Source organism: Mustela erminea, chromosome 19 (assembly GCF_009829155.1).
Source record: "Mustela erminea isolate mMusErm1 chromosome 19, mMusErm1.Pri, whole genome shotgun sequence".
Classification (NCBI taxonomy): Eukaryota; Metazoa; Chordata; class Mammalia; order Carnivora; family Mustelidae; genus Mustela; species Mustela erminea.
In genome coordinates, this window is record NC_045632.1 from 11,969,349 (window position 1) to 11,981,508 (window position 12,160).

Below are 12,160 nucleotides of genomic sequence, written 5' to 3' on the forward strand. Positions count from 1 at the left end.
GTTTGTGGTTGACCCATTATTAGATTTATCAAAGTTTTACCTCATCCATGATTACTTTTCTAAGGACTAGCATTGGGATTTATTTATGCCCATATTTCTATAGTTTGTGATTTTATTATTTCCTTTGTTTTTATGTTAAATAGTTAATTCATTTATAATCTTTTTTTACAAAATTACTTGCTGAAGTAGTGTACTTAATAATAAATTACTTCTGATTATAGCCTTGGCCACATCTTAAAGTTTGGTAACCTGTGTTCTTGTTTATGTTGTTGTCTAAAGGTTATATTGTAGTGTTTCTACGATATAAAGAGTGTTTTAAGCTCAGTGATCATGTTTATTTATAAATAGTTTTGTTTTAATAATTTATGACACTGTGAACAAAGAATGTGGTCTCTAATATATCTGCATTCAACACCTTCTTAAAAGTTTTATTGTGGCCTACAACATGCCCAGTGTTTATACATGTACATTTAAGGTGAATATGTATTTTCGGTCTGTAGGAGTCAAAACTCTACATGTCTGTTAACTAACTCAGTCTTATCAGTTATATTGATTAGATCCATGTGTTAATTTAATTATGGCTCACCTTACCTGCCAAAAGCCAATAAGGGTGTGTGAGAATCTGTTACTACCACTATGTTTGTTGATATATTTTTGTAACCTTTGCTTTATGTATTCAGCCACTGTGTTATCTGATGCTTACAAGTTACAGCACTGTTAAGTCTTTGCCAGTTCAAGAGTAAAGGTAAAGCACCAAGTACAAAGCCAGGCACAGAGTAGCCACGCAATAAATGTATAGTTCAAACCTCATTCTGAATCCTTTGTGAAATAGAAAGTGATTGTCTTGACTTTTATTTTACCTTGTCTGATAGAGGTCAGCATTTCCATCTTGCTTTTTCATTCATGAATGTGTACGTGTGTGTGTCTTTAGACTCTGTATCATTTTGTTTTGCTAGGACTTGCAGTGGCCTCTCCTGGGTTTGCCAAAGAAATCAGGGCAGGAAGAAGCCTGGGATGCTCTCTCCACATCCTTCCCACCAGCCCATTGCATTCAACGAGCAAGAACATTCCCTTAAAAGAAACACAAGCCTCAGCTGTTACATTCATTAGGATTTACTGGTTGCAGATAACAGAAGTTCAATTCAAAGGAGCTTAAACTTGTTATTGATTAATTATTGATTCATGTTACACCACCAAAGTTCAGGAGGAAACTGGCTTATTTTATAGCTGGTTCCTGGGGCCTAAAAATATCACTAAAACCTTTCCTCCTCATTGACCTCAGGGCTATGGTATCTTTCAGGAATGACCTCCTTCTTTTTCTCCACATGTCTGGGAGGATGGCTACCACCACCACCCTGATCTTCACGTCCAAGTGGCAAAGTGGGGGAAACGGGACAGACTCTCATCACACCCAGTCCCACCTCCTACCCCTTCTCTGCCACAAGAACTGGAACCTTGAATTAAGGCATGGAGAGAATAGTAGCTGAAGGCAGGAACAAGTTGTCATGGGAACAGGCAGAGAATGGACAGGAAGGACAGGGCAAGGGTGGAAATGAGGAGCTGCCATGGGGACTGTCCCAGATGTCCAGGCCAAAGGGGGTGCTGTGGGGGCTGTGGGCTGATTAGTTCGGCTTGTGCCTCAAGTCTTCATCAAATTTGTGGGAAATAATCATGAAAATAATGTAAATTATATAAGCAGTGGTCATACATTTGGATTCTATCACATGCCAGAACCTCATTTCATTGACGATAGAAGTATCCACCCACAACCATGTTGTTCCATTCTCCACAGCTAGATAGATCCCATTAAGCCATAATTAAGACCATTCCTAACCCACTCAGTTCAGCAGGTAAAAGCCAAATTCCTCATCCCTGAGGGATGAGCCCATCCCTCAGGGGCCCATCCCTCAGCCCATCCCTGAGGGAACTGGCCTGCGCTTGCACCCCTCCCTCCATCCCATCCACACTGGCCTTCAGATGTTTGAACAAGCCCATCATGTGCCTGCCTCTGGACCTTTGCACTGACTCTGGAATGGACCTCTTCCTGGAATGCTCTTCCCCCAGAAGCTGAGGTGGCCCCCTCACCTCCTGCAGTGCTCTGCTCCAACGTCTCCTCAGACAAGCCTCCACCACCGTCAGCAAATAGCACCTCCCTCCACTGGCCACTCTCTGCATAGCCTGTATAACCAACAGACAGTTATGTGTTCATGAGGTTCTGGTCTGTCCTCCTCTGCTGGGTCTTCCTGGGGGAACTGATTCCTGGGAAGGTTGAATTGGGGGAGGTGGCTGCAGAGTTCAGCTTGTGTTTCCTGGGAACTCTCCACGCCAGCTGGCGGGACCCCACACTTTTCTGAGCCACTCCCCCATGCTCTTGAGCTGCTCTGTTCCTTCCTGGAACAGGACATGTTGGACTCAGGGAAGCATCTGTATAAAGTACCTGGGGAACACAGTGTGTGTGGGGAAGGGGGGAGGGAACGTCACTTAAGTTGGCAAATATGGCCTCGCCCATTCTCAGAGCCTGGGACCTCCATCCTTTCTGCCCTAGAGGGCAAGTTTCCCCTGGTCTCTGTGGTGACTGAACTCAGGCCTATGTCTGCAAACGAGAGTCCCATTGCACTCATTCATCCATTCACCCAGCACTCCTTGAAGACCTACTGTGTGCAGAGCACCTCAGCTGGGTGAAGGTCAGAAAGAGGAGTCAGACTGTGTGGCCCATGACCCTGAATGGCTGTAGAGTTGGAGCTGGGCATGTTCAACTATTCATTCACTCTATCTCCCGAGGACCTACTGTGTGTTGACACTTGAGTTGGGAGATATCTGGGGCATAGGGATGAACTGGCTGTGTCATCCCTGACTCTGAATGACTCCAGGGTTGATGCTGGTAAGTACAATTATTCAGTCACCTGGAGCTTCTTAAGGACCTATTATGTGCTGAGAGTTGGGCCAGACAGTTTGGATTATAGGAGGGAATGAAGACGCATGCTCTCCGATTCAGGGCTGGTGCTAAGGATGTTCACTTATTTATTAATTTACCTGGCCTATTAATGTATATCTCCTAAGGACCTACTGTGTGCTGGTGCTTGGGCTGGATGATGTCTGGGTACAGGGAGGAAGCAACTGTGTGGCCTCTGGCCTTGAATGACTCCAGGGCCAATGCTGGGATGTTAAAACTAGTCACCCAGTACTTCATAAGGATCTACTCTGTGCTGAGGCCTAGGTGCTGTCTGGAGCACAGAGAAGACTCAAGATACCATGAGTCTTGACATAAGACAGGTCAGGGATTTTTCCACTCATTTGTCTATTCATGTGAGATTTCCTGAGGACCTACTGCGTGCCAAGACCTGTGTAGGTAATGCCAGGGCAAAAGTAACAGCACACATCCTGCCCTCCTTGGCCCTTTGCCAGCTTCCTTGGTAGGACTAAGAGCCAGGGAAGCTGATGGAGCAGGAAGACAGATGTCTTTGTGTTTATGTGTCTGTGTCACTGTCTTAGCTTCTCTCCTCCTTGTACACATTAAAGATCATTTATGTTTATTTTCAAGGCTTGACATTATTTTGACAAATTACATCCCCTTTTCAAACTTTTTCAGGAAAGGAAATCTGAATATGGAATAGACACTGGATGACATCCAGAAATTAATCTTTTACTGGGTGTGATGATGTTGTGGTTTTATAGAAGCTATTTTTTCTTTTCCCAAGGAGATACAAACTAAGGTATTTAGCAGTAAAGTGATACCATGTCTGCAATTTACTTGAGAAAATAGACCATGAAAAAAAATAGACATATTTTCATGACCCATTCTAAAAGCAAATATGTATCATAAAATATGGCAAATTTTGTTATGAAGACATTTTTGGGTATTGTGTTCATATTCTATTAAGATAGTGTTCTTAAGGCATTCAAATTGGATGGGCATATGGGCATTTATTGTACCTTTTTTGTATAAATGAAAAATCTCATAAAATTATTTAATGTGGGGGGTTCGTTTTTATGCAGAGGGGGTTTACGTTGTCCCATGATACAGGACACTTCATTGGTCAACCTTGTAAAAAAAAAATTCCTAACTGGAAAATATTTTTCCCATGATTTTTTCTTTTCTGGAGCTGAACACATCACAGTGAGATCAAAAGAATCATAAGTGATACCCATGAAATCTGATGCCCAAACCTTGTGAAACGGGAACACCTGTTCTCTTGTCTAATGGTACAAGGCGCTTCCAGATATAAAATAATAAGAGGTGGGAAGCTATGTGCCATGTGCTACTGTACAGAAAGGTATGCTGTGCATCTTTTTACAAATATCCACATAAATATTTGTTTCTATATGCATATAAGATGCTGGAAAGATACCAGGAAACTCAAGAATGGTTGCTTCTAGGGAAGGGGGGACTTGGATAGAGGGGATGGAAGAGGATAGGGGTAGGAATTTTTTTTTTAATTTGCTAATTGTGGACCCAAGAAATGTGTTACCCACAGTGTAATTTTGTAGAGCTCATGCTGTATGGCCATAAATTACCTCGTGGAGATAGTAGGTGACCCCTGTCTTCTGTCTCATAACACCATTGGAAAGGCCCTCCCTACACTGCTCCCAGGCTTGGCTATGATGCTCGCTTTGGCTGATAGGTCTAGAAGCAAACTCGACATAACCAGAGGCAGGAAGCAGTGCTTGTGTGGGCCCACTCTCCCAAATTCCTGCTAGTGCTGGGAGCACCAAGCCAGGTCAGATGTGCCTCCTGAGGAAGACAGGGACGTTGGCCCAGCTGAGCAGCCCTGGGACAGCCAGCCCCCATCCAACCATCCGCTGACCACAGATGCGTCAGTGAGTCTAGCCAACACCCCCCATGGACAGCATTAAAGGGACAAGTGCACTCGGGAGGATTGTTACGCAGCAACTGCTAACTGACGCGTCACTGCGCGGAGGGTTGTGAGCTGGGGGCGGAGAAAGCTGGAGCAGGGGAGAGTGCGTCCTCGCGCTGGAAAAGGCCGGGGTCCACTCCCTCCGGTCTGTCAAGGGAGAGGCCTCTTCTAGAACCTGTCCTCCTCCGGCCCGTCCTCATCTGGGCAGCGCTGTTCGCAGCCGCAGAGCCCACGCGTCCTTCAGACGCTGCTCCCTCATTAACACGCCCACTTCCCCCAAAGGAGCTGAACTTTTTACGCAGCTAAATTTATTGAACAAATGCCGACTCGGTCACAAAACCTTCAACTAAACGCTCGCTAGGGACGCACGGACACTTCTTTGGGTCTCCTGTCTCGGGTCACATTCCTCACTCTGAACCAGGAGGCCGCGGGGGTGTGTGTGGCGTGGGGAGCAGTCTGGCAGACGAGGGGTCGAGTCCCACCCGGGGACTCCCTCCCGGTGTGACCTCGGGTGAGTCCCTGCGCCTCTCCCAGCACCCGCGGCTCCGGGAGCGGGGCGGCACTCCCCTGAGCGCATCGGGGCCGGAAGTGCTCCGCGAACGCGCGCGGGCACGCCCCCAGGCTAGCGGAGGCGCGCGCTGCACGTCAGCTCCGGTCGGCCCGCCCGCCTGCGGCCAGGTCCGCCACATCCCCGCCGCCAACCCGCGTCTCCTCCCGGGGGCCGCTCAGGTATCGCGTCAGGGGTGGCAGCTGCGCGACGGTGTTGCCGCACCGGCCGCCTGAGCAGGGCTTCCTGTCGGCATGCGTGCGCTGGTGGCGAATGAGCGCGGAGGAGAAGCTGAAGGCCTTGCCGCAGCCGCCGCACTCGAAGGGCCTCTCCCCGGTGTGCACGATGTGGTGCTGGATCAGGTAGGAGCGGTTGCTGAAGGCCTTGCCGCACTCGGGGCACGCGTACGGCCGCTCGCCCGTGTGCGTGCGCTGGTGCAGTGTGAGCGAGGAGCCCTGGCTGAAGGCCTTCCCGCACTGTGCGCAGCGGTAGGGCCTCTCGCCCGTGTGGACCTTCTGGTGCTCGATGAGGGAGGACACGTGGCTGAAGGCCACGCCGCACTGCAGGCACCTGTAGGGCTTGGCGCCCGTGTGCGCCAGCTGGTGCTGCCGCAGGTGCGAGCGGTTGCTGAAGGCGCGGCCGCAGTCCGGGCACGCGTAGGGCCGCTCGCCCGTGTGCACGCGCTGGTGCTGGCTCAGGTGCGATACCTGCGTGAAGGCCTTGCCGCACTGCGCGCACGCGTACGGCTTTTCGCCCGTGTGGATGCGCCGGTGCTCGGCCAGCGAGGCGCTCTGGCTGAAGGGTGCGCCGCAGTCGGGGCAGGCGTACGGCTTCTCGCCCGTGTGCACGCGCCGGTGCTGCGTCAGGTGCGCGGTCTGCGAGAAGGCCTTTGAGCACTGGCCGCAGGCGTAGGGCCGCTCGGCCGTATGTGTGCGCTGGTGGCGGATGAGCGCCGACGAGAAGCGGAAGGACTTGGCGCACTGCGCACATACGAACGGCTTCTCACCCGTGTGGATGCGCTGGTGCTCCAGCAGGGATGAGCGGTTGCGGAAGGCCTTGGCGCACTGGCCGCACGCGAACGGCCGCTCGCCCGTGTGCACGCGCCGGTGCTGGGCCAGGTGCGTGGGGCGCGCGAAGGCCTTGCCGCAGTCGGCGCAGCGGTGCGGCCGCTCGCCCGTGTGTGTGCGCCAGTGCGACGCCAGGTAGGAGCCCTGGCTGAAGGCCTTGCCGCACTCTGGGCACGCGTAGGGCCGCTCGCCCGTGTGCGTGCGCAGGTGCAGCGTCAGGTGCACGCTCTGGCTGAAGGCCTTGCCGCACTCGGCGCACGCGAACGGCCGCTCCCCGGTGTGCGTTCTTTGGTGCAGGGTGAATGCTGAGCAGTAGCTGAAGGCCTTGCCGCAGTCCCCACACTTCCAAGGCTTCCCCGGTCCGCCCCCGCGCTCCTGCGCCCTGGACTCCGCCTGCTTCTGCTTCCGGTTCTTCCTTGGCGCCCCGCGCCTCTGGGGTCCTCTGTCGGTTTGGGGACGCGGAGGGCTCGAGCCGGTTCCCGGAATCCCTGCGCTGAGCTCATCCTGCGCCGGCACAGCTCGCCCTGCGGGCTCTTCCGCGTGGGTCAAGGCCTCTTGCTTCAGGCAGCTCTCCCTGACCTGACCCTCTGGTTGCCAGGTTTCTCCTGCCTCGGAACCCTGGGGGGCGGCCTCGAGCAAGAGTCCTTCCATCCCCGCCTCCGGAGCTACTACTGCCCGTCTTCACGTGTCCGCGATGGGATCTGAAAGAAAAGACGAAAACCAAACAGGTTGGTCGTTTGTCCTGGGCTGGAAAAGGCTAAGTGCAGGGTCTCAGCCTCCACACTCCTGCCAGTTGGGGTCAGGTCGTTTTTTTTGCGGGCAGTCCTGTGCGCCCCCCCAACCCCCCCTGCCATGTGATTGCCAAAAGTGTCTCCAGACATTTACACGTGTCCCCCCAGGGTCAAAATGATCCCTGATTGAGAATCACAGACTCAATGAACTGAAAACAATTTTAAAAGGTCCTTCCAAAAATAGGACTCTGGTAGCTCTTTTTTTTTTTTTTTTTTTTTTAAAGATTTTATTTATTTATTTGACGGAGAACACAAGTAGCAGAGAGGCAGGCAGAGAGAGAGAGAGAGAGAGAGAGAGAGAGAGAGAAGCAGGGTCTGCACTGAGCAGAGAGCCCGATGCGGTGCTCGATCCCAGGGTCCTGGGATCATGACCTGGGCCGAAGGCAGAGGCTTTAACCCGCTGAGCCACCCAGGCGCCCCTCTTTTTTTTTTTAAATAAAGATTTTGTTTTATTTATTTGAGAGAGAGAGAGAGAGAGAGCACAAGTGGGAACGAGATGGAGAAGCAAGCTCCAACATGAGCAAGGAGCCGGAGGCAGGACTTGATCTCAGCACCCTGGGATCAACGACCTGAGCTGAAGGTAGAGGCTTAACTGACTGAGCCACCCAGGTGCCCCCTGACAGCCCTTAAATAAAGCTTTGCAACCTGGTGCTACAGGCTAGAAGGTGTCCGGCCACCTCACCAAATTCATAGATCAAAGCCTGAAGTGATGGTGTCTGTGGGCGGGGCCTTTGGGAGATAATGAGGCCCCTCCATGATGGGATCAGTGTCCTTATAAGAGGAAGAGAGACAAGAGCTCCCTCCACCTCCTGAGGGCACAGCGAGGAGGAGACCACCTCCAAGCCAGGAAGAGGGTTCTCACCAGAACCCCAACCTGGCTGACACCCTAACCCTGGCTTCCAGCTTCTAGAACTGTGAGGAGATGGTTGTCGAAGACACCGAGTCTGTAGTACTTGGTTATGTCTGTCGGAGCCGAGAGTTTTCTTTGCTGGAGAAAAATCATACCCAGAGGGACAGGGAGCTCCCAAACTCCACGCATAACAGACTGGTGGTGGGAGCGGGCACTGGAGAAACCACTGGTATTTTTGAGGAAAGCTGAAGACACATATTCCCTGTAGTCCAATAATTACATTTTCTGGAATGTGAGCTTCTCTTGCTCCCGTGTGTACCTGGAAGCCCAAGATCGTGTGTGACAGCCAAATACCAGAAAACCATGCAACTGTCCATGGACAGGGGACAGTCTGATGGACAGGGGTATATTCATATAGGGGAGTACCTCAGAGCATGAGCATGACCGCCCATCAGCTGCCGCACCAGTTCAGAACCTTAGATACGGGGTGCTGGCGAGAAAGTAAGATGCAGAGAATTTATCAGGTGCGATGCTACTTAGGTTACAAACAGGCAGACTCAACCATCTGTTTTTTAGGGATTGTGAACATGTGGCAAAGGTTCACTGTGCCACCCTGAATGGGGCCTGGCAGCATTGCCTGTGAACACCGGGTGGGAACACAGACTCTGCTTTTTACCAAGAGCCCTGTGATTCGAGGGCACGGGAATGTGGCCATCTTGGCTGCACTGTTACTGTGGTGATACCTAGCACCTGTTGAACACAGAGCTAAGTGCCTGGCGTCCTTTAAGCTCCTGCCACGTGTTTGCTCACTGCTCCTCAGTCACGTTCCCAGAAGGGGCAGTGCCCACACCTGGGCCACGTGACTCCAGAGCTTTTCCTTGATGCTCTTGCCTGCCTTGGGCTCCTACTGCTCCAACGATGGGCCTCCCCCTGTTCCGCAATATCCCAGGCGTGCTCCTGACTCAGGGCCTTTGCCCAGGCCTCAGGGAGAAGACTTTTGAGTGCAAACCCAGAAGTGAAGGAGTGAGCGTTCTGGGCCACAAGTGCAGCAGGGGCAAAGGTCTGAGCAGGACCATGGCTGGGGTGACAGAGGAAAAGCAAAGGTGCTGGGTGTGTGTGTGTGTGTGTGTGTGTAGCAGAACTGAGGCAGATAGCAGGGAGATTAGGTATGTGGGGGTGAGGGTCAGACCAAGCAGCATCTTATGTGCAGTGGTGAGAACAAGTCCCAGTTCTGGTGCCGTCTCCGCAGGCAGCCCTCAGGCCAGAGTCAGGCCCAGCTTTGTCCCCAGGAGAGGGCAGGGGTACCCACCTTGTGGTCTTGGGAGCATCGGCTCCTGTCCACGTCCCTCAGCTTGTGACCCCTGCTCTGGCCATTCTGCACTGGTGGGTCTAGTCAGCACCTGCGAGAGAGAAGTGGGAGCCGTGAAGGAAGATGCTGGGGCAGAGGGCATGCGGGTGCAGGGCGGGTAGCCCTGGCCCCCGCACGCAGGCAGACAGGCAACCAGAGGCGAGACACAGACATACCCACAGGCAGGCACACACAGAGTCACGCAGAATCATATGTGCTGCCCTGCTCACACAGTGTGCACTGGGTCACCACACCCAGTGACACACCCAGACGCACACACAGTCACAGCAGCGTCTGCCCCGTGTGCAGAAACACAGCGACCCGGGCTTGCACGGCATCTCCTATGCACCCTGCGACCTCTGCACAGATCGCCCCTCTCGGTCCAGGTGAGGCACACAGAAGGACACAGGCACACTCAGGCTGGCAGACACGCCCCTCGGAAAACACTGTGGACAGCAGCACAGCCAGACACACGTGGGGTCACACACTGCACACCCAGAAGAAGTTCCACACGTGGGCACACATGGGCACGGGTCTCCGAGGGCCGACACCTGCTCAGTTACGCAGGCTGCTCCCCCTTTACGGGGCACCTGCCGGCAGATCAGTGACGTGGGGGGGGGGGGTGGAGACGGGCTCACATGCAGAGTTGCACCCACAGTTACACACCCGCAGGGGTTCAGCCGAGATGGTCACCCTCGCGCAAATGGGCGGGCTCACACCTGCACGGCTCACACCTGCACGGGCACGCAGGTGCAAACACGGCGGCATGAGGGACGGACTCACACAAAGTTCTGGAGTGACGCACGTGCAGACAGGCGGGGCCGGACTCACATGCACACCGCGCGGGAGTCACGAACGTCCAGCGACACAACGACAAGCACACCCGCGCGCACACCCACCCGCGCACGCGCACACCGCACACCAATGCCTCGCCTCCCAGCGCCAGCTCCGAAGTCCGTGGAGGAATCCGTCTGAGCTCCGTGGGTTCGGGTCAGGTTCTCCTTGGTCTCCAGCAGTCGCGGACCCCAGTAGCCCCTGGCCCCGCGGTGGCTCGGAAAGGCCGGCTGTACGGGTCACGGCCGTGACCACGCGGATGGGCCGGAGCACCGGGCCGGTGCGAAGTGCGCGTGCGCGGCGGGACAACGGGGAACCCCTTGTGCCACTCCTGAGAACTACAATTCCCAGAAGGCGCCGCTCCGGGGCCGGAAGCTCCCCCGCCCTGCGGACCGAGGGGCGGGCGGAGGGACCGCCGCAGACTTCAGGCTCGGGTGGGGGGCGGGGCGAGGAGTATGGGGGCAGGACTCTTCCTCCTCAGGGGCGGGACGGCCCGCGGCTCCGCGGGGAACCCACTGAGGATCAGAGACGCCAAGTCTGGACGCCGGCCGAACAGCGCCGCGAGGGTGGGAGTCAGCACCCGCGGGCCGCGGCGGTCCTGAGTTCGACCTTGTTCCTCTCCGGAACAGAGCGGGCGACACCCGCATCCGCGTGGGCCAGCCGCTGGGCGAGTGGACGTGCCCCACCGCATGCGCCCGGTGCCGCGGGTGTTCGCAGGCGCTCCCCGGGAGGAAGCTGTGCGGGCAGCCCGTGTCCCCCGTCCCGCTGGAAGCTCCTGGCCTTGCCGCGCGAAGGGCCGCCCTGCGACCTGCCCGCCTCCCAGGGGCGCCCCGACCCGTGCGTCAAGATCCAAGGATCGTGGTCTTAAGACCCCGACGGCTGTTTTCTCTGTTTTAGTTTTATATTTGAGGTTTTAAAAATACCTCTCACTCTTCTCCGAGCCGTGCGAAGAGCTCAGAAGTCCGCAGCGGTTTTTGTTTTTACCACTAATGAGCTAATTATTCACATACAGGGGCGAACCCTTCTGCCCACGGATATCGTGAGGAGAAACGCTTTACTGTGCTGCTTTCATCCTGCTGTGGGTCAGGAAGGCAGGCAGGGCGTAGAGGGAGGCCTCGGCTCTGCTCCGCAAGGGCTTTCGTCCGAGGCGGCTCAAAGCGGGAGCTGCTCCGCTGGCTCACTTAGGACCATCCGTCTGGAGCCTGGTTTCCTGCCCAGGTGGTGTCCTGGGGGCTGGCCAGACATCTCGGTGGGGCTGGCGTGGGCGTCCTCCCAGCACAGTGGGTGCAGAACAGGAGAAATTCTTAGGGTGGTTCAGGGCTCTAATAGGAGTAATATAAATCCGAGAGCAGGCCCGGGAGCGAGGGACTGTTTGTTACACAGTAACTTGGTGGCCGTAGCTGGCTGAGGCAGAGGCTCGGCCCAGAGAGGAGGCTGAGGATGACGGTCATTCAGTTTCCTGTGGGTCACGCTAAGGACTCATCTTGAGGGAAGTTGGGAGTCACTGTTGTGCTTTTTCTTCTTTAAAGCTGGAAGAGTCTGTGTTTATGTTGACACGTGTCCCTGCCTGGTGGGGGGGCTGGGTTCTATTCACACCAGTTCTTTGGTGGTCCTTTCCAGAGCCTTAGATCATTGCTGTGCTAAGTGCTCCCGGGAGGCCCTCTCGAATCTCCGACTTATTCTCTGCTGCTCTATCCTGTTCATGACTCTGTCCCCTCAGCCCTCGCCCCCTGGTCTTCCTGGACATGCAGCTCCGTCTCTTCAGCTCAGGGGGTTTCCATAGCTCTGCCTGGTTCCTCCCCTGCACCAGGACCTGGAAACTCTCTGAGGACAGGAAGTGGGGACAATCTGGGGCTCACCTCATTCA

The 12,160-nt window shown here is 54.5% G+C and overlaps 1 protein-coding gene across 1 annotated transcript; it reads right to left on the bottom strand.

Moving 5' to 3' along the window:
• Positions 1 to 1,105: 1,105 nt before the first annotated feature.
• On the bottom strand, positions 1,106 to 9,511 carry ZNF835 (zinc finger protein 835). The gene is made up of 2 exons (XM_032324751.1): positions 9,421 to 9,511; positions 1,106 to 7,171 (listed from the first exon to the last, which is right to left on the bottom strand). The coding sequence occupies exon 2, from the start codon at positions 7,119 to 7,121 to the stop codon at positions 5,502 to 5,504; it is 1,620 nt and encodes a 539-aa protein (XP_032180642.1). The 5' UTR covers positions 7,122 to 7,171; positions 9,421 to 9,511; the 3' UTR covers positions 1,106 to 5,501.
• Positions 9,512 to 12,160: the final 2,649 nt, after the last annotated feature.

Excerpts from the sequence above, each read along its gene's own strand:
- ZNF835 (XM_032324751.1), bottom strand. The coding sequence starts at position 7,121 with ATGGAAGGACTCTTGCTCGAGGCCGCCCCCCAGGGTTCCGAGGCAGGA.